At 52.6% G+C, this 21,739-nt stretch overlaps 1 protein-coding gene across 3 annotated transcripts; it reads left to right on the top strand.

The window, feature by feature from the left end:
• Positions 1-250: 250 nt before the first annotated feature.
• On the top strand, positions 251-13,932 carry LOC101155176. 3 transcript variants are annotated; one of them, XM_023948886.1, is made up of 19 exons: positions 251-1,116; positions 1,872-2,006; positions 3,949-4,037; positions 4,151-4,375; positions 4,446-4,517; positions 7,764-7,875; positions 7,948-8,074; positions 8,199-8,457; positions 8,533-8,689; positions 9,206-9,293; positions 9,363-9,425; positions 9,503-9,699; positions 9,777-9,911; positions 10,638-10,822; positions 10,935-11,083; positions 11,158-11,391; positions 11,474-11,636; positions 11,962-12,065; positions 13,413-13,932. In XM_023948886.1, the coding sequence occupies exons 2-18, from the start codon at positions 1,946-1,948 to the stop codon at positions 12,037-12,039; spliced, it is 2,394 nt and encodes a 797-aa protein (XP_023804654.1). In that variant the 5' UTR covers positions 251-1,116; positions 1,872-1,945; the 3' UTR covers positions 12,040-12,065; positions 13,413-13,932. The 3 variants fall into 3 exon arrangements, with proteins under 3 accessions (XP_023804654.1, XP_023804652.1, XP_023804653.1); XM_023948884.1 differs by having other exon boundaries at positions 11,962-12,081; XM_023948885.1 differs by having other exon boundaries at positions 966-1,003; positions 11,962-12,081.
• Positions 13,933-21,739: the final 7,807 nt, after the last annotated feature.

The following is a 21,739-nucleotide window of genomic DNA, read 5'->3' as shown; positions in this document are numbered from 1 at the left end:
GAGGAACTCCTGCTGCACTGAAGAGGGGGGGTTAACATGACCTGCGTTAGCTCCGCCCACATCAGCAGCTGTTCAAAAGGTCTCAGTGGGCGGGACAGAGAGAGCGGGTTTTGCTGGGTCCACCCATCTGCCAATGAAAAACCGGTTCCTCTAATGCAACCCCCCCCCCCCCCCGTGCGTGGAATCATCAATCATGCCTTAATATGAGAGTCGACGGGACCCTGACCCCTGCTGGTCTCTGGAGGAACTGCGGCGTTGATGAATGTTCAGGTTCGTTGAATTTAGAAAACAGAGAAGTTTCACTGAAGCTTTCCTGTGAATCTGGGATGAATAATCCCAACAGGATGAAGAATTTTCCAGATCAGATGCAGAAACTTTCTCAGGATCAGAGGAAGTGGTTTTATTGTGAAAAGACTTCCAGCTTTTCCTGTCTTCCTGCAGCTTCAGGAACTTCCTGCTGGTGGTGTCAGACCTCCAGCTTCAGGTTTGGAGTTTCAGTCGAAGCCGTTTTCAGCATTGGGGCGTGACCCCGGCTCCGTTTCTGGGTGGGGGCTCCTGGTCCTTCCTGAGCACGGGCCCCCACCTCCGGAGGTCAGCAGGAGTTCAGGTTCCTCCTGAGAGGAGGCCGTAAACTTTGAATTATGGCAAACCAGGAATGTCTTCATTCGGAAAGCAACAGCCCCTTCAGGGCTGACAGGGCCCGGGGCCCCCGGGGGCCACACCCTGCATTCCTTTGCTTTTCTCACAAACGGCCCTTTAAAAGCGGGCGTCTCCCCAGAGGGGGGTCTGGGACAGTTGTGGGAGCTCCAGACTCCTCCCCCCGCTCCTCTTTTGTTTCTCCAGACGACACGCCTCTGCTGAGTTTAGATAAGACCTCACCTGCCACACCTGTGGGGGGAGGGGGGGTTACAGCTGCAGCCCCGCCCCCCAGGCTGCAGTAAAACAGACAGACACAGCATCTTCAGCTCAGACCTTCATCCTCCTCATCCTCGGACGGCTGCAGGTAAGGGCAGCAGGTGCAGCTCCTCCTTCCTGTTCTCCTGATCCAGAACGTCTGACCGAGGTGTTGATGCAGAACCTGCAGAACCTGCAGAGGAGGTTCTGCTGACCTTCAGGGTTTGTTTGTTTGTTTGTTTGTTTGTTTGTTTGTTTCTGCTGCTGAACAAACAAACAAACAGAAATCCTTCCAGTTTCATTTCAGAAGATTCTCAGTTTTTCTGTTTTAAAAAAAGAAAATTAACTGTTTTGGTTTAATTTTTTATTTAAATAGAAATCTTTAAAGCTTTTACTTTGGCGGTTTTCAGCAGTCCTGGAATTTTCTCGCAAATGTTCCAGGACTTTTAGAAATGTCATGAATTTCTCTTTCAGATTTGAACATTTTCATACTTTTTGAAGGTTTTTTTTTAAGGATTTTATGTTTTTTAACATGAAAATTCTGCTAAAAACAGAAACATTTTCACTCCTGTTCTCTCTGAGGTTCTACACGTCTGCAGAATGATTTATGTTCCTGTCGGTTCTGTTTTCACTGAAAACACGGGCCTTTATTTTGGTAACTGCTCCCATCTTTGGAGCTTTTATTGTGAAAAGATTGAACCAAGAAGGTTTTTTCTTTTGCCGTTTGATGATTTTGAATGACGTTTCTGAAACTGATTTACAAAGTTTGAGTTTCTAAATTCATTTAATCTGTTAGAAAAAACCATGAAGGAGAAAAGCTTCATGATCAGAAAATGGTAGAATTCTTTTTGTTTTTCTCCTGTTTCTGAGTAAATGATGAGCATCTTTTTTTTGTGGTCTTGTGGACGTTTTCATTTGAAAGGACAACACTTCCTATTTCCTGTCAGCTTTACCTTTCTTGCATTTGTGTGATGAAGGTTCACATTTTCCAAACATCGGACTCCCGGTCCCCAGAAACCCATTGCTGTTCTGATCCAACTGGAGGTCAAACATGGCGCCCTCCCCCTTCACCATGCTCCTCCCCTTCCTGTGGGCGGTGCTTCACCTGACAGGTGAGAAACAGCCAGAGAAACCTTGAAGGTCAAGTTTAAGCTAGTCTGAGGAGGTCCAGTTCCCAACGGAACCCCCCAACAGGAAATTAATCTCCCTAAAGTCACTAGAATCAGGACTTTCACAATAAAACAGGAAGTGAATCTCCCTAAAGTCACTAGAATCAGGACTTTCACAATAAAACAGGAAGTGACCTCCCTAAAGTATCTAGAATCAGGACTTTCACAATAAAACAGGAAGTGACCTCCCTAAAGTATCTAGAATCAGGACTTTCACAATAAAACAGGAAGTGACCTCCCTAAAGTATCTAGAATCAGGACTTTCACAATAAAACAGGAAGTGAACCTCTACAGAAACACAAAAATCCTGAATCTTGGCATTGAGCTTTCTAAAAATACTGCATCACTTGAAAACAGTAATTTATGTAAAACCTTTTCAAACTCAACTGAAACATTTGGTCACAACATGATTTTGGTTTGGGCCGCGTTCTTCTCACACAAATGGTCGTCTCTCCAGACTCATCATAATTATTAATTTTTTCTAAACCAATAAATCAGGCTGAGATGAACTTTATCTGCAAACACAGGAGAAAGGAGCTGCAGCTCAGGATTACAGTGACTAAAATCTGGAGAGGACTAAAACATCTGAGTGTTTGTTACCCCCCCCCCCCCCCCCCCCGTCTTTTCTAATCTGGGGAACATTTATTATGATTCTACTAAACTGTTGTCCTGGAAACCGCCATGACAATCCTATGGACAGCGGTCAGTGTGTCTGATCGTCCTGGAAGGGCTGAACATTTTCCTGACAGGAAACTCCGTCATGAATCCTGAAAGCTGTTCTGCAGTCAGCTTCCCTCTATGCTGATGACATCACTGTCATCACTTTATCAATGCAGAATCCTTTCAGACGCTCCAGTTTGGAAAAGGTTTTCCCAAAAGTCTCACAGCATCAAACAGGAAGTGAGATCCCAAAACTAAAGACGTCCATTTTCAAATCAGAGACAGAATGTTTTCATAAATATTTAGATGTGAGGACAATAACTGAGCTCGTGGTTTTAATGTTTGTTTCAGTCAAATTAGAAAAAGTAAAACATTTTCTTTTTGATGGTACTTCATTTACTGTTTGAATCATATTTGGCAACTTTAATATTTTCTAAAACAACTTTTTCATGTTTTTCAAAAGATGATTTTTTTTATCTGATACATTGAAATTCATGAAAAACAAAACTCCAGAACAATAAGTTATTTAAACCGTCAGTATTTCTGTGTTTTTTTTGGTTCTCCAACAGTTTTTATGTTTGTGTGTTTACGTTCTCAAAACAAACAAACAAACAAGAACAGGAAGTTCACCAGAAACCAGTGACTGTATCAGAGACCTGGACTGAGCGATTGTGATGTCATCAATCGGAGACGCTTTACTTCCCTGTAGCAAAACGATACGGACACCGCCATGTCTGAGTCATTGTTTCTATGACAACCACTCTCACCAATCAGGAGCAAGCCTGTTGGGAGGCCACACCCCTTCCATTCAAAAGCCAGCTGCACTGCTTCTGTCAATCATTTCTTTCAAACGTTGGAGGTGGGGGCCAGCGGGGGACCACGTGCTCTGATTGAGGCATCTGATTGGTCAGTTTATCACTTTAGTAACTTGAACTACAGAAAAAACAGAGGGGGGGTCAGCAAGAAGACGTCAAAAAAGGTGAAGAGGAACAGCTGTTTGTGGGAGTTTGGCTTCTTGGAGCCACTTCCTGTTTGGGACGCCAGAGGGGCGTGGCCACTCGGTCCAGCAGGCAGGTGTGTGGATGTGTAACGTGTGACCGTGGAAGCTCAGACTTACCTGGCAGACACACAGGTGTGGGCGTGGCCTCAGGAATTCCACAGACCTGAGCTGCGGCGTTCTGCACTTCCTGTTGGAACAGGAAATGACATCACAGTGTTCCTGCAGGAGCCCAGCAGACGTTCAGCTCCTCGTCCCAGCTGGACATCAGCGCCTGTCCCATCACCTTCTATGGGAAGACCTACCGACAGTTCTACGTGAGTCACGGAACCAGAACCGATGGGGACAGACCTGAGGAGAACCTCTGACCTGTCCAGCGCCTGCAGAACCTCGTCTCCTGCAGGTGAAAGCATCACTTCTGTCCTCACAGGTGAACTTCACCTCTGAGAGCTTCGTGGTGTGCTTAGGAGGGTTCTACAGCCCCGGAGGCCCCCAGGACTGCCTCCTGGTGACCCCGCCCGACTCCCAACGCGCCTCCCTGGAGGTCAAAAAGCGGATTCCCCTCATGGAGATGATCCTCCACAGGAACCTGCCGAGCATCCAGAGCAGGATGGACTGCTTCGCCGGGTTCTCCCTGCAGCACGGCGGCCAGTCGGTGAGTGATGCTCAGGGGGGAGGAGCCTCCTGCGGCGGCGCTGCTGTCTGACCGTCTTCCTCCTCTGCAGACCAGCTTGGCTCTGGTCAGCTTTGGGAGGCTGTCGGCGCTGTACCTGTACACCACTGCAGCTGGAACCGTGGTGAGTGAGAACCTCAGTGAGGATTTAGATCTTCTGCTTCTGCCTTTCAGGAGTAGAGAGACGTTTCTAGAATCCTGCAGAACACCAGAACCAGAACCGCAGACAGACTCTGTGGTCGGTTTCATCCACTGACTGACATTTTAAATCACCTTTGAGGAACAACGACGTTTTAGTTCTGATGCTTTTCAATGGAAACTTTCTAGTAATTGAGTTGAAATGTGTCCAGATAGTTTGTTTTTCCATTTTCACGTGAATGACATCATTTCTAAATGGTGGTTTTATTGTTTAACTAGTTTGAATGTTTGTGTCAGAGTAACTGTAACTTTAGAACAAATGTCTGAGACCTTCTAGACCAACGTTCTCTTCATCCGTTCAGTGATGACGACACAAAAACCTCTGAAGTTTATTCCTTTTTCTAAATCAAAAATGTAAACAAATGTTTTTTTTGGTGAAATGCTTTCAGTTTTTCTCTTTCGTGCTTCTGTTACTTTGTAGGAACTTCTATTCCTTCAGTCCAGACATTTTAGGAATCAGTTCTTTCTTTCCAAAACTCCACTCAAACCAAAAACTCTGGAGTCTCTGACTTTCACTCTCTGTTCTCCAAGGAGAACTAAACAGTTTTCCTCCAGACGTTCTGCAGACGTTAGAACAGATGTTTGCTTGTTGAGCTTTGAGACAGCAGTGAGACGCTTAACCCAATGCATCATGGGAGTTGGAGTGCAGCAGTGGTGCTGATGCCGGACAGACTCACGTCTCTGAGCTTCAATATTTTATTCACTCTGACACCAGATCACGTGGATCATGACAGATCATGACGGGTCATGACGGATCCGTCCTCCGTATCCGTACGGATCACCAGCCCTGGTGGATTGCCCCTCCTTCTTTCACTTTTCTAACGTGATTGTGCATCAAATTTGTGTCCGCCTTTGTTTTAACGCATCAAAGTTGCTGCTCGACGTTTATAAACCTGACGCTCCCAACGTGTGTGGGCGGAGCTATGGTTAAAGGTTTCACTCCCTATGGTTGCCGTATGGAGTGGGCCCCCCCTCTTTCGGTTTTATTTGCACCTTAGACATGTAGGGCCCTTGTTAGGGGGGGTGCTTGGACATCACTGCCAGCAAGCAGCGGATGTCCTCCTAGCACCCTACCCGCCAATTTTAACCGCACCTTAGACATTTAGGGCCCCTTGGTGGGGAGGGTGAGGGGACGTCACTGTGAGTAATCAGGAGATGTCCCCTCAGTGCCCTACCTGCCAATTTTAACTGCACCCCCCTTAGTACACAAACCCCTCCCCCCTCAATATATACATCCCAACATAAACACACATACACGCACACACATTTTGCAAGGAAGGTGGGACCTGGGTCCGTCTGTCCCCTGCCTCTTCCCTGGTGGGGGGTGCGGGCCCCTTTGCAACGGCGGCCGTGTCCCCGGGGTGCCGGCTTCCTGGGCCCGGCGGTGCTCTCTCCGCGCGGTGGGGGAGTTCACATTACATCTGAGCCGGGGGTGTCTGGTCCCTGGGGGGTGGGTTCTGGTCCTCGCTCCTGAGTGCTGGGCCCCGCCAAATTTCCATCTGTGGCCGAGCCTGGTCGGGCCATATTTACAACACCCCTTGTGGGCCCTCTTTTTTTCCCCGGGGTTCCCCCCTCTTGGGCGGGGGCGGCGGGCCCCCTGCCTCGCTCCTCCCTGGACCAACCGTGGGCCGGGCGGATGGCTGCCTGGAGTGCGGAGCGGGTCTCCCTTGGGGGGTCCTGGCTCGTACCTGGGGTTGGGGCGGGGGGATGCCCGGAACTCCTGGGTGGTGGTTGGGTGCTCGTTTGGGGCTGTGGGCGTCCTTCTCCGGTGGGGCTCTGCGTTGGGTTCTCCCGGCACGGCGGGGGGGCTGCTCTCCTGGTTGGGCTGGGGCGGCGCTCTCTTTCCCTCTGCGCCTCCCTGGCCTCTGGCTCTGGGGGCCTTGCGGCGGCCCTGCTGGCCCTGGCCTGGGTGGCCGGCTTGGTCGCCCGGGGGGCGGTTGTTCCCTGCCGGTTCCCGTGTGGCGTTGGGGGGATTCCGGCTGCCGCTGCTGCTGCGGTGGGGGTCTTGGGGTGGGGATGGCTGGGCACTCTCCCTCCTTCTTTTCACATTCCACCATCCATTTTAGAAGAACATAAACACTCACCTGAGCACAGGTGTTAGCTCACCTTTGCACCAACAGTTTGCATGACTGAATGACTGAAATATTTCACACTAGTTGGTTTTAAGGCATAAGTATGCGTGTGAACACCATCTGTTTTGTGTACATGTTGACAGGTGGACATTTTTGCAACTAACAGGTGTGTTTATAACATTTGAGTGTGTGTGTGGACGGGCCCCGCCCTTTTTGTACTACATTTGAACCTTACCGTAATGATAAACAACCAGTAAACTTGTTGCTTTATGCTGCTTCATGGTCTTACCCCCCTTCCCCTCCTATTATCACCCCCTACCCCCCCTTTCTCTAACGTCCCTCTCTCTTCTTCCCCTCTTTCCTTTTCCGTCCGGTCCAACACCAAAGATTTTCAGACATGATTGAAATTAATAAAGTTTGGCCTCAATTACAAAAGGGGTTTATTCAGACATACCTTTGGTTTGTCTGAAGATTAATAACCCCTCTTGTTAAAGTAAAATATGTCCAACACAAGAGGCCCTCAGCTCTCATCTGTCTGCCCAGCTGTTGGACAGGACAAGTTAAAAAAAAAAAAAAAAAAGGTTTCACTCCCGCCAAGAGTGGGCGGAGCTACTGTTAAAGGTTTCGCTCCACCCGCAAGTGGGTGGAACTACAGTCAAAAGTTTTTCTCGCCTCCTCATGACAGACAGAAGATGCTGAGAGATCGAGTGCTCTTATTTTGAAAAGCTCCTCAAAGCTGTCGGCAAACGTCTCTGTGTGAAACCATAACCTGTATGAAGAACACAGAGCTGATGTTCTGGTGATTGTAGATGTTCTTGTCAGAGAACATTCATGATTTACCGCAGAACACCGGATGAAAACACGGATCTGGACTCCCTCACATCCTGAACCACACCCATGATGGAACACACTGTGTGTTTTAACATGTCAGAGCATTTTGTGTTAGCGTGTTCATCGATCGTCCAAAGCTCTTGTCCGACAGGTTTCCAAAGCTGAAGGCTTTGTAGGAATGACTAAGAACAAGGGTTTAGAACCAGGAGGCGGAGTCAAACCTGCGGTTAGTCTGTGTCGATGGTGGTAAAGGTGAGTCTGTTTCGTAGGCCGTGGATGTTCAGCTCAGCGGAACCAGAGTCCGGACTGTGACGGTCACCAACACTCCTGGAGACAAACAGATCCGAGGATACCTGGACACCAGCGGATGCTTCTACTCAGGTGGGACCCGTCCCAGTGGACCTTCTGGAACCGCTGGTTCTGCTGGAAATGACAGCTCCCTTCTGCTCACAGGTGTCATCTACTCACCTGGAAGTCAGGTGAACTCCCCAGAGACCTGCCTCTTCCTCAACTGCAGTGAGGATCTCGGTCTCCAGGTTTCTGCCTGTGGTCCACTGGAGCGTTGTCAAGGCAACGGCAGGTGTTTGTCCCAGAACTACTTAACCGATGCTTTTAGAGCAGTTGGTCCAGAGGGACCCAGAGTTATATTTGTGGGTGGGGTCTCCGGTCAGACGTCTTCAGCTTAAAACCTTTCCTCCCTGCAGCTGCATAGAGGCCCCCCCCCAAACCCCAATGCCGCGCCGGACCTGCACCGTGGTTGGTCCCGCGGTCTTGGACGTCCACGGGCAGATGAGGTTGGTGGAGGACCGGTGCTCCTACGCCCTGCTGTCGGCTCCTGACCTCCAGATCGTGGCGACGTTTCAGGAGCGGCGCCGCAAAGACGTGGGCTTCCTGGACGGCGTGATCCTGCAGTTGGGCAGGTCGGACGTTCACGTCAGCCTGGACCCGGGCGGGAGGATCAGGGTGAGCCGCCCTCTCCTTACACGTGAAGGTGCGGTTGACCCGTGTCACTCATGGTTTCTCCGGTCTGTGACGCAGCTGAACAACCTGACGATGGTCCTCAACGGCTCCGCCCAGAGGGTTTATGGCGTGGAGGTGTCTAAAGACCGGACGGGAGTCACGGTCCAAGTGTCGCGCTCCAACCTCACCGCATCCGTCTTCTTTAACGGGGACTCTGTGCAGCTCCACCTAGAGGGTAACAGAGGGAAAGCAGCGAAGCTAGCAAAGATAAATCTGAGCGATGAAGAGGAAAGTTCAAATTATTCTAAAAAAATAAAAACCTGGAGAATTTCTCCTGTTCTGGATTTATTTGATAATCTGGTGGTAATCTGGTTTGAATGAATCCGGATCAGAGAGCTAAAGTTAGCAGTCGACATAGCTAGCTTAGCTTCACTAAGCTACAACCTTTGAGCAGAGACCGCGTTTAGTTTTTATGTTAGCATTGATCAACGTTATTTAACTAACTTTACATTTCTGTCGTTTGTTTAGCTAGTCGAGGTTAGCTTCTACAAACGTTTGTTTACTGTCATCCAGAGACTTTATTTTCTCCAAGCGTTCAGATTCTGTAACTTCTTTAGCTGACCTTTAACCCCAGAGCGTTAGCTTAGAGTTGACAACCAAAACGGGGACAGGCGTCTTTGCACATGTAACATAGAGACATTACCCAAACCATAACATATAGAGTTCTGGATTAACCTCCCCGATCACGCAGGACCGGCCGTTCCATCGCTGGGGGGTCTGTGTGGAAACTCCAGCGGGATTTTGGGTCAACTGAGGCCTCCTGAGTTCAGCTCCACCGGGTAAGACCTGATCAACGGCACGTTGTCACGCTGGCTTTGGACCAATCCTGACTTTTGGTCGCCCTCTAGCTGTGAGACGCGGTACAGCGACGCTGTGGACGCATCCATCAACTGCACATTGATGGCTGAACGGTCAGCATCCATCCATCAAGAGCATCCAACGGCCACTGAACCAATCAGATTCAGACCCTTGTTTCTCATGCTTGCAGCTGTAACGTCCTGAAGGGGGCGCCCTTCTCCTCCTGTGACACGGACCCTGAGCCTTTCATCACCGCCTGCAGGGACGTTTTGTGTAAATATGGCGATCTGGATGGACTCAGGTGTCAGTTCCTGGAGGTCTACGCTAGAGCCTGCAGCCTGAGCAGCGGCGCCGCCCTGGAGGGCTTGAGGTCCAGAGCCGAGTGCTGTGGGTCAAAACTGGATCTGTTCTGAACCTTTCTGACCCCACGATTCCAGTCTAACGTCCCTCTTTGACCCCTGCAGCGCCCCCTATGGGCCTCTGTCAGGACAGGACCTGCGGTCCCAACGAGTTCTGCTCTGAGACCGGGCCGGCCGGACAACCGCGCTGCCTCTGCCGGGCTCTGTTTGCCTCTGAGTACCTGGAGAGAAACACTCTGGGTAAGACGACAACAACACATCATGACGACAACAACACAACATGATGACAAAAACACAACATGACGACTACAACACAACATGACTACAACAACACAACATGACGACAACACAACATGATGACAACAACACAACATGATGACAACACAACATGATGACAACAACACAACATGATGAAAACAACACAACATGACGACAACACAACATGACGACAACACACAACATGACAACAACACAACAAGACGACAACACAACATGATGACAACAACACAACATGACGACAACACAACATGACAACAACACACATGACAACAACACACAACATGACAACTACAAAACATGACAACAACACACAACATGACGACAACAACACAACATGACGACAACAACACAACATGACAACAAGAAAACATGACGACAACACAACATGACGACTACAACACAACATGAAAACAACACAGCATTACGACAACAACACAACATGACGACAGCACAACATGACGACAACACAACATGATGACAACAACACACCATAACGACAACAACACAGCATGATACACAAACACAATATAAAAACACACAACACTGACAGTTGCCGTTTGGTGGTTGTTGTGGTTCCAATGAAAACAACGCAACAACACATAACAGATTACAAACACACATCAACACATCATCTTCCGCATGACAGTCCAATCCTTGATCTGAGTACACCAACGCTGTGGTTTCCAGGCGGTTCCACCGTCTGCAGGCAGAACTCTGCGTCTCTTTCTCTGGTCGGGTGTCTCCTGGAGGACAAAGGCATCGACTACACCCAGCTGCACCTGAACGACCCCGCCTGCAAGGGGCAGATGAACGAGCAGACCCGCATGGTGACCTTCAGCTTCAACAGCAGCAGCTGTGGGACAGAGGTTCTGGTAGGTTCTCCATGGAGCTCCAAGATCCAGAACCCGACCGATGTTCTTGTTGTGGGTTCTGAAGGGGAGTCAGCGGGTTGGCGTGTTCTAAACTCTGATGTGGATCCTGCAGACCAACAGCAGTCATGTGATCTTCAAGAACACCATCCGGGGTCAGAACGTCTCCTCTGACGTCACACGCTACACTCAGTTCCACATGGACTCCTCCTGCGCTCAGACCCAACCGGATGTTCAGACGGTGGCCTTCAGCGTCCGTGGCAGGTGAAGGTGGACTTCCAGCTTTGGTCGGAACCGCTTCAGTAGCTTCCATACCTAAATGAGTTCTTCCTCTGCAGCACCGTGGTCCAGCTCGCCACATCTGGATCCTGGAACTACACGCTCACCCTGGAGGCCTTCACTGACGCCGGGCTCTCACAGGCGGTGCAGTCGAGCACCGAGCTGCAGCTCAACCAAAGGATCTGGGTGGAGCTCCGCACTCATGGTCTGGAGGAAACCACCGTTGTCATGGTGATGGACTCCTGCTGGGCGACCGACAACGGCACCTCCATATACGAGCTGATCCATAACGGGTGAGGGGTTCTTCTGAGTGCAGGTTCTGTCCACGCCACCCATGAAGGCGTCACTGACCGGCGCCTCTCTGTTCCGAACCAGGTGTGCCAACCCCGCCGACCGGACGGTGCAGGTGGAGAGAAATGGACAAACGGCGTCCAGCGTCTTCTCTTTCAAGATGTTCAGCTTCTCTGAGAGTTCTGGAGACGTCGACCTGACCTGCAGACTGAAGCTGTGCTTCAGACGGGAGGAGAGCTGCTCACCTGTACGCATCACCCACTAAACACCCCACATCCAACGCCCCACCCACTAAACACCACACATCCAACTATGCATCCAATTATACATCCACAATACATCCAACAACAGTTTCAATGATACATCCAACAGCATGTGTCTCTGCTCATCCCTGTTGACTTCAGGTTCTGGAAGCGTCCGAGGTTCTCCAGAGCTCTGAGCCCCTTTAGTTTCTGATGCTTTCAATCTTACCGTTCTATGGTTGAAGGACGGCGCTGGTCCTTCAGACTCTGCTGCATTTGGACAGCAGCCTCTTCATCTGAAGTCTTCATCTGTGCCTTGTTCCTCTGCAGGAATGCAGCAGATCTCTGACACGCAGATCGGCCCGGTCCAATCACAGAGGTGCTGCTGCCTCCATCCTGGACCCATGAGGTCAAGCTGGTCCAGAGACACGAAGGTTCTGTTCAGATCGGGTAAACGATGACGTTGTTGTGCGCACGAGCCTGACAGACAAAGCTCAGGGTGTAGTGTTGCCTCCACTAAGGCCGCCTTTCCACTGCATGGTTCAAGTGACCCAATTCTGATTTTTTCCTCTCATGTGGCACAGATCAGATATGATCGGTGAACGTGTAAGCAGGACAAAAGCGCATGGATTCCGTTTTTCTCAGATCGGATACAGGCCCCATTCCTATGTGGAAATAAATCAGAAACGAATCGGATGCGTGCATTTCCGTGTGCCATGTAAGCAGACAAATCGGATATTCCCCAGTTAATGCGAGTCGTACCTCAGTGACGTCAATTCAGGACACCACCAACTGAGATCACATGACTTATTAAGGTGCTTTTGTGCTGATTTTGCTGTCAGCGTGTTACCTTTCAGCCTCAGGCTTCAGACCGTAGTCGGAAGCAGCTGTTATGTCCGGTCCGGACGCAAACGGTAACTAATGAAGCGGGACACCGTTGCTATGGAACAGGCTAGAAGCTGTTTATTTCTTTGGGGGGCGTGTATGACGGGGACCATGTGTGTGTGTGAGCGTGCGCGCGTGCTTGCGTGTGTGTGTGTGTGTGTGTAAGGAGAGAGGCCCCCCTCTCTCCTGTGAGCGCGGGGGTGTGAGCGCGGAGCCGGGGACTGTCAGAGAACAGTAAATTAAAAGTAAGGTGTCTCGCCCAAAAGTTTTGGAGTCTTTCTTAACCCACTCTGGAGGCTGAGGGTTCAGAACGGAAAAAAGAACCCCGAGGAAATCTCCCGTGTGTTTCTGACTACGGTCAGAAAAGAGAAGTCATCGCGCAGGAAAGGTTCAACACTTGGATCAAACTGTTAGTACAGCACGTCTGCAAACATTTCCTCATTCAGAACTCAGAGAGAGCCGAGCAGCCCCCCTTTTTACTCCCCCATGCGTCCCCTCAGAGGCGCCCAAGGCCACGCCTCCTTCCGTCGCCGCCTTATCTCCATGACAACCACAATCACAAAAGTCTGAAAAAGGTCCGCGGAGGGCGGAAATACTGCTACGTAGTCCTCAGAACGTCTACGTTTGATAGTTTCAGCATTGGATAGTGTAAATGCAAACATCAGATACGGGTCACTTTTAAAGGATGATGTAAGCGGGTCGACAAAAAAATCGGATATAGTCAGAAAGTCGGACATGAGCATCAAGACCTGCAGTGGAAAGGCGGCCTAAGAGTCCTGTTGTGGTCTCCATTGTAACCAATGGAGGGATGGCCAGTGACCTGCTGATGCATTTGGATCATGATGGTTGTAAATCTGTGTTTTCTGAAATGGGGGTTCTTGTTCTCCATCCATCAGAGATCTGCTCGTTCTGAGAACAGAACCACGACGTTGTGAGGAGAGGAGGAGTCAAATGAAGAACAAAAACCTGAACATGAACGCTGCAGAAAAGCTGTGAGGATGATGAAGGTCCAGGAAGAGGATGCTGGTGCTTTCTGGAGGATGGAGCTCGTTTAGGAATGTGATTGACTATGATCCTCTTCAGGTTCTCAGACGTTCTCTGGTCTCTGCTGCAACATTCCATTCTGACATTCAGGGTTTATGCTTCAGGACACAGGAGGAGTCTCTTTAGATAGACTCCCTCTGAGCTTTAACTTCAGTGTCTCATTGTGTGTATGTTCAGTTTTGGGCTGTGGGGGGTCAGATGGGTGGAGGGGGGCACAGAACACAGATTGCCTGGTTGAAGGTTGGGTTCCACCAGGTTCCCTACAGTCGTGGTTTTCTGATCACCACTAGTTCTGGTTTCCATCGTGGATGTTTTGGTTGGAGTTTGCTTGTTTTTGTCGTCTTTCATAAAGTTTTGGTTTGATCTCCTGCAGTCTGGCTCCATTCATGACAGAAGACGTCTGTCTCAGTTTGTCTGATCTCAGATTTTAAATAAAGTTGTGTGAATACAAAGATGACACCAGACATGAAGCTCTGCTTTAAGCTGTGAGGCCTGCAGACGCTTCACCTCCAGCCAGAGGACGGTGAGAAGGCAGCAGCTCTGCAAACCCAGACACGTCTGAAGAAAAAAAGAGCTTTTGTTCTGAAAATACAACTTTAATGAAGAATCAAACTGAAATCCAGACATGGGACGACCTTTACCAGACTGACCCTGAGACCCGTCACCTGTTTACCTGACAGCGGCTCTTCATCTGTTGAACTTTGGGGCAGAAAACCAGATGGACGTTTGTGGTTAGGAGCGTCTGTCCATGTGGACCCGGTGACGTCTGGTTTAAACAGGAAGTGAAGGAGTTCACCCTCAATCTTCTTCCACCTTTGGTGGGTCGGCCTTCTCTGGATGGAGGGGTCAAGGGTCAAAAGGGCAGCAGAGATGAAGTCAGACTTCAGGTCCCACAGCATCAGCTGAGCTGCATGCTTTTACTCTGAAAGGTTTATTGTTAATGGAGCTGTAACCTGGAAACACACAAACACACACACAAACACTCATACATACACCTGTAAGTCCTGGTAAGCCAATCAAAGCAGTGCCACGCTGCAGCTCAGTGTGTGTGTGTGTGTGTGTGTGTTATTAGTGTCACTCTGCTGACTCAGGAGGATCAGAGGAAAACTAATCCATCCTCACTGGTTCTCCTCCTCCTCCTCCTCCCTGACAGGAGGCTCTCTGTTGGTTTGAACCTGTGAGGCTTTCAGAGTTTTTTGGTCAAATCAGCCTCAGCAGATTCTTTATTGAAGGGAAAGGAGAACATAAACAACACAACTCCAGTTACTACAATACAGTAATCTGCACATCACTGTGGACAGAGCACCACAGGTCCATCTCCTGTGGAGACGCCACAGGTGCACCTCCCTGTGGAGACGCCACAGGTGCACCTCCTGTGGAGACGCCACAGGTCCACCTCCCTGTGGAGACGCCACAGGTCCACCTCCCAGCTCAGAACCTGAATGTGATCAGAGGTCCAGACGTTCCAGCAGCAGATGGTGGCTTCCTCAACAGGAACGTTTGGAGTTCTGAGCTCTCTGCTCAGCATGCTAGCATACATCTTGCTAATGCTAGCCCTTCTGCATTAGCGTTAGCATGCTGCATCAGCCCCAGTTGAAAGTAAACGCCGCTGACTGCAGTTGGGGTGTGTGACGTCACTGGGAAAAGGCTGCACAAATTGAGGCATCTGATTGGTCAGTTTGTAACTGGAAACACTTTAAAATTCCTATAATTGAGGATTATCAAAAAGATGGAAATGAAAGGTATCAGATCCAGAACGGGTAATTATGGATTCTGGCCTCTTGGAGCCAGCAGGTACTTCCTGTTTGAGATGCCAGGGGGGTGGGGCCCCAAAACTTTGACCTGTTTGGAGCAAAAAACAGACCAGAACCCCCAGAGGAATAAAGTTGTCATGGGACTGTCTTTTTTGTTTTTTTGCAGATCCACATCAACCAGCAGATGTGGATCCTGTGGACTCCTGCAGGTGGTTCCTCTGGACTCCTACAGTGGTTCCTCTGGACTCCTACAAGTGGCTCCTGTGGACTCCTACAGGTGGTTCCTCTGGACTCCTAAAGGTGGTTCCTGTGGACTCCTACAGTGGTTCCTCTGGACTCCTACAGGTGGTTCCTGTGGACTCCTACAGGTGGCTCCTGTGGACTCCTACAGGTGGTTCCTGTGGACTCCTACAGGTGGCTCCTGTGGACTCCTACAGGTGGTTCCTGTGGAATCCTACAGGTGGCTCCTGTGGACTCCTGCAGGTGGTTCCTGTGGACTCCTACAGGTGGTTCCTGTGGACTCCTACAGGTGGCTCCTGTGGACTCCTACAGGTGGTTCCTGTGGAATCCTACAGGTGGTTCCTGTGGAATCCTACAGGTGGCTCCTGTGGACTCCTACAGGTGGTTCCTGTGGAATCCTACAGGTGGTTCCTGTGGAATCCTACAGGTGGCTCCTGTGGACTCCTGCAGGTGATTCCTGTGGACTCCTACAGGTGATTCCTGTGGACTCCTACAGGTGGTTCCTGTGGACTCCTACAGGTGGCTCCTGTGGACTCCTGCAGGTGGTTCCTGTGGACTCTTACAGGTGGTTCCTGTGGAATCCTACAGGTGGCTCCTGTGGACTCCTACAGGTGGTTCCTGTGGAATCCTACAGGTGGTTCCTGTGGAATCCTACAGGTGGCTCCTGTGGACTCCTGCAGGTGATTCCTGTGGACTCCTACAGGTGATTCCTGTGGACTCCTACAGGTGGCTCCTGTGGACTCCTGCAGGCTCCTGTGGACTCCTGCAGGTGGCTCCTGTGGACTCCTGCAGGTGGCTCCTGTGGACTCCTGCAGGTGGCTCCTGTGGATTTCTACAGGTGGCTCCTGTGGACTCCTGCAGGTGGCTCCTGTGGACTCCTGCAGGTGGCTCCTGTGGATTTCTACAGGTGGCTCCTGTGGATTTCTACAGGTGGCTCCTGTGGACTCCTGTAGGTGGCTCCTGTGGATTTCTACAGGTGGCTCCTGTGGACTCCTGCAGGCTCCTGTGGACTCCTGCAGGTGGCTCCTGTGGACTCCTGCAGGTGGCTCCTGTGGACTCCTGCAGGTGGCTCCTGTGGATTTCTACAGGTGGCTCCTGTGGACTCCTGCAGGTGGCTCCTGTGGACTCCTGCAGGTGGCTCCTGTGGACTCCTGCAGGTGGCTCCTGTGGATTTCTACAGGTGGCTCCTGTGGACTCCTGCAGGCTCCTGTGGACTCCTGCAGGTGGCTCCTGTGGACTCCTGCAGGTGGCTCCTGTGGAATCCTGCAGGTGGCTCCTGTGGACTCCTGCAGGTGGCTCCTGTGTATTTCTACAGGTGGCTCCTGTGGACTCCTGCAGGTGGCTCCTCTGGACTCCTGCAGGTGGCTCCTGTGGATTTTTACATGTGGCTCCTGTGGAATCCTGCAGGTGGCTCCTGTAGACCCCCACAGTTGGCTCCTGTGGATTTCTACATGTGGCTCCTGTGGACTCCTACAGGTGGTTCCTGTGGACTCCTGCAGGTGGCTCCTCTGGACTCCTACAGTTGGCTCCTGTGGACTCCTGCAGGTGGCTCCTCTGGACTCCTACAGTTGGCTCCTGTGGACTCCTGCAGGTGGTTCCTGTGGACTCCTACAGGCTCCTGTGGACTCCTGCAGGTGGCTCCTGTGGACTCCCGCAGGTGGCTCCTGTGGACTCCTGCAGGCTCCTGTGGACTACTGCAGGCTCCTGTGGACTCCTTCAGGTGGCTCCTGTGGACTCCTACAGGCTCCTGTGGACTCCTGCAGGTGGCTCCTGTGGACTACTGCAGGCTCCTCTGGACTCCTTCAGGTGGCTCCTGTGGACTCCTGCAGGTGGCTCCTGTGGACTCCTGCAGGTGGCTCCTGTGGACTACTGCAGGCTCCTGTGGACTCCTTCAGGTGGCTCCTGTGGACTCCTACAGGCTCCTGTGGACTCTTTCAGGTGGCTCCTGTGGACTCCTACAGGCTCCTGTGGACTCTTGCAGGTGGCTCCTGTGAACTCCTGCAAGCTCCTGTGGACTACTGCAGGCTCCTGTGGACTCCTGCATGTGGCTCCTGTGGACTCCTACATGTGGCTCCTGTGGACTCCTGCAGGCTCCTGTGGACTCCTGCATGTGGCTCCTGTGGACTCCTACAGGCTTCTGTGGACTCCTGCAGGCTCCTGTGGACTCCTGCATGTGGCTCCTGTGGACTCCTACAGTGGTTCCTCTGGACTCCTACAGGTGGTTCCTGTGGACTCCTACAGGTGGCTCCTGTGGACTCCTACAGGTGGTTCCTGTGGACTCCTACAGGTGGTTCCTGTGGACTCCTACAGGTGGTTCCTGTGGAATCCTACAGGTGGCTCCTGTGGACTCCTGCAGGTGGTTCCTGTGGACTCCTACAGGTGGTTCCTGTGGACTCCTACAGGTGGCTCCTGTGGACTCCTACAGGTGGTTCCTGTGGAATCCTACAGGTGGTTCCTGTGGAATCCTACAGGTGGCTCCTGTGGACTCCTACAGGTGGTTCCTGTGGAATCCTACAGGTGGTTCCTGTGGAATCCTACAGGTGGCTCCTGTGGACTCCTGCAGGTGATTCCTGTGGACTCCTACAGGTGATTCCTGTGGACTCCTACAGGTGGTTCCTGTGGACTCCTACAGGTGGCTCCTGTGGACTCCTGCAGGTGGTTCCTGTGGACTCCTACAGGTGGTTCCTGTGGAATCCTACAGGTGGCTCCTGTGGACTCCTACAGGTGGTTCCTGTGGAATCCTACAGGTGGTTCCTGTGGAATCCTACAGGTGGCTCCTGTGGACTCCTGCAGGTGATTCCTGTGGACTCCTACAGGTGATTCCTGTGGACTCCTACAGGTGGCTCCTGTGGACTCCTGCAGGCTCCTGTGGACTCCTGCAGGTGGCTCCTGTGGACTCCTACAGGTGGCTCCTGTGGACTCCTACAGGCTCCTGTGGACTCCTGCAGGTGGCTCCTGTGGATTTCTACAGGTGGCTCCTGTGGACTCCTGCAGGTGGCTCCTGTGGACTCCTGCAGGTGGCTCCTGTGGACTCCTGCAGGTGGCTCCTGTGGATTTCTACAGGTGGCTCCTGTGGATTTCTACAGGTGGCTCCTGTGGACTCCTGTAGGTGGCTCCTGTGGATTTCTACAGGTGGCTCCTGTGGACTCCTGCAGGCTCCTGTGGACTCCTGCAGGTGGCTCCTGTGGACTCCTGCAGGTGGCTCCTGTGGACTCCTGCAGGTGGCTCCTGTGGATTTCTACAGGTGGCTCCTGTGGACTCCTGCAGGTGGCTCCTGGACTCCTGGACTCCTGCAGGTGGCTCCTGTAGACCCCCACAGTTGGCTCCTGTGGATTTCTACATGTGGCTCCTGTGGACTCCTACAGGTGGTTCCTGTGGACTCCTGCAGGTGGCTCCTCTGGACTCCTACAGTTGGCTCCTGTGGACTCCTGCAGTTGGCTCCTGTGGACTCCTGCAGGTGGCTCCTCTGGACTCCTACAGTTGGCTCCTGTGGACTCCTGCAGGTGGTTCCTGTGGACTCCTACAGGCTCCTGTGGACTCCTGCAGGTGGCTCCTGTGGACTCCCGCAGGTGGCTCCTGTGGACTACTGCAGGCTCCTCTGGACTCCTGCAGGTGGCTCCTGTGGACTCCTACAGGCTCCTGTGGACTCCTGCAGGTGGCTCCTGTGGACTACTGCAGGCTCCTCTGGACTCCTTCAGGTGGCTCCTGTGGACTCCTGCAGGTGGCTCCTGTGGACTCCTGCAGGTGGCTCCTGTGGACTCCTACAGGCTCCTGTGGACTCCTGCAGGCTCCTGTGGACTACTGCAGGCTCCTGTGGACTCCTTCAGGTGGCTCCTGTGGACTCCTACAGGCTCCTGTGGACTCCTTCAGGTGGCTCCTGTGGACTCCTACAGGCTCCTGTGGACTCTTGCAGGTGGCTCCTGTGGACTCCTGCAGGCTCCTGTGGACTACTGCAGGCTCCTGTGGACTCCTGCATGTGGCTCCTGTGGACTCCTACATGTGGCTCCTGTGGACTCCTGCAGGCTCCTGTGGACTCCTGCATGTGGCTCCTGTGGACTCCTACAGGCTTCTGTGGACTCCTGCAGGCTCCTGTGGACTCCTGCATGTGGCTCCTGTGGACTCCTACAGGCTCCTGTGGACTCCTACAGGCTTCTGTGGACTCCTACAGGCTCCTGTGGACTCCTGCAGGTGGCTCCTGTGGACTACTGCAGGCTCCTCTGGACTCCTGCAGGTGGCTCCTGTGGACTCCTGCAGGCTCCTCTGGACTCCTGCAGGTGGCTCCTGTGGACTCCTGCATGTGGCTCCTGTGGACTCCTACAGGCTCCTGTGGACTCCTACAGGCTTCTGTGGACTCCTACAGGCTCCTGTGGACTCCTGCAGGTGGCTCCTGTGGACTCCTTACAGGTGCTCCTGTGGACTCCTGCAGGTGGCTCCTGTGGACTCCTACAGGTGGCTCCTGTGGACTCCTGCAGGTGGCTCCTGTGGACTCCTGCAGGTGGCTCCTGTGGACTCCTGCAGGTGGCTCCTGTGGATTTCTACAGGTGGCTCCTGTGGACTCCTGCAGGTGGCTCCTGTGGACTCCTGCAGGTGGCTCCTGTGGACTCCTGCAGGTGGCTCCTGTGGACTCCTGCAGGTGGCTCCTGTGGACTCCTGCAGGTGGCTCCTGTGGATTTCTACAGGTGGCTCCTGTGGACTCCTGCAGGTGGCTCCTGTGGACTCCTGCAGGTGGCTCCTGTGGACTCCTGCAGGTGGCTCCTGTGGACTCCTGCAGGTGGCTCCTGTGGATTTCTACAGGTGGCTCCTGTGGACTCCTGCAGGGCTCCTGTGGACTCCTGCAGGTGGCTCCTGTGGACTCCTGCAGGTGGCTCCTGTGGATCCTGCAGGTGGCTCCTGTGGACTCCTGCAGGTGGCTCCTGTGGATTTCTACAGGTGGCTCCTGTGGACTCCTGCAGGTGGCTCCTGTGGACTCCTGCAGGTGGCTCCTGTGGATTCTTCCTGTACAGGTGGCTCCTGTGGACTCCTGCAGGTGGCTCCTGTGGATCCTGCAGGTGGCTCCTGTGGACTCCTGCAGGTGGCTCCTGTGGATTTCTACATGTGGCTCCTGTGGACTCCTGCAGGTGGCTCCTGTGGACTCCTACAGGTGGTTCCTGTGGACTCCTGCAGGTGGCTCCTCTGGACTCCTACAGTTGGCTCCTGTGGACTCCTGCAGTTGGCTCCTGTGGACTCCTGCAGGTGGCTCCTCTGGACTCCTACAGTTGGCTCCTGTGGACTCCTGCAGGTGGTTCCTGTGGACTCCTACAGGCTCCTGTGGACTCCTGCAGGTGGCTCCTGTGGACTCCCGCAGGTGGCTCCTGTGGACTCCTGCAGGCTCCTGTGGACTACTGCAGGCTCCTGTGGACTCCTTCAGGTGGCTCCTGTGGACTCCTACAGGTGGCTCCTGTGGACTACTGCAGGCTCCTCTGGACTCCTTCAGGTGGCTCCTGTGGACTACTGCAGGCTCCTGTGGACTCCTTCAGGTGGCTCCTGTGGACTCCTGCAGGTGGCTCCTGTGGACTACTGCAGGCTCCTCTGGACTCCTTCAGGTGGCTCCTGTGGATTCCTGCAGGTGGCTCCTGTGGACTCCTACAGGCTCCTGTGGACTCCTGCAGGCTCCTGTGGACTCCTGCAGGCTCCTGTGGACTCCTTCAGGTGGCTCCTGTGGACTCCTACAGGCTCCTGTGGACTCCTCCAGGTGGCTCCTGTGGACTCCTACAGGCTCCTGTGGACTCTTGCAGGTGGCTCCTGTGGACTCCTGCAGGCTCCTGTGGACTACTGCAGGCTCCTGTGGACTCCTGCATGTGGCTCCTGTGGACTCCTACATGTGGCTCCTGTGGACTCCTGCAGGCTCCTGTGGACTCCTGCATGTGGCTCCTGTGGACTCTTACAGGCTTCTGTGGACTCCTGCAGGCTCCTGTGGACTCCTGCATGTGGCTCCTGTGGACTCCTACAGGCTCCTGTGGACTCCTACAGGCTTCTGTGGACTCCTACAGGCTCCTGTGGACTCCTGCAGGTGGCTCCTGTGGACTACTGCAGGCTCCTCTGGACTCCTGCAGGTGGCTCCTGTGGACTCCTGCAGGCTCCTCTGGACTCCTGCAGGTGGCTCCTGTGGACTCCTGCATGTGGCTCCTGTGGACTCCTACAGGCTC

This window comes from Oryzias latipes, chromosome 18 (assembly GCF_002234675.1).
Source record: "Oryzias latipes chromosome 18, ASM223467v1".
In the NCBI taxonomy this organism is placed as follows: Eukaryota; Metazoa; Chordata; class Actinopteri; order Beloniformes; family Adrianichthyidae; genus Oryzias; species Oryzias latipes.
Note: the sequence above shows the minus strand (reverse complement) of the source record. Positions and strands in the feature narration are given on the sequence as shown.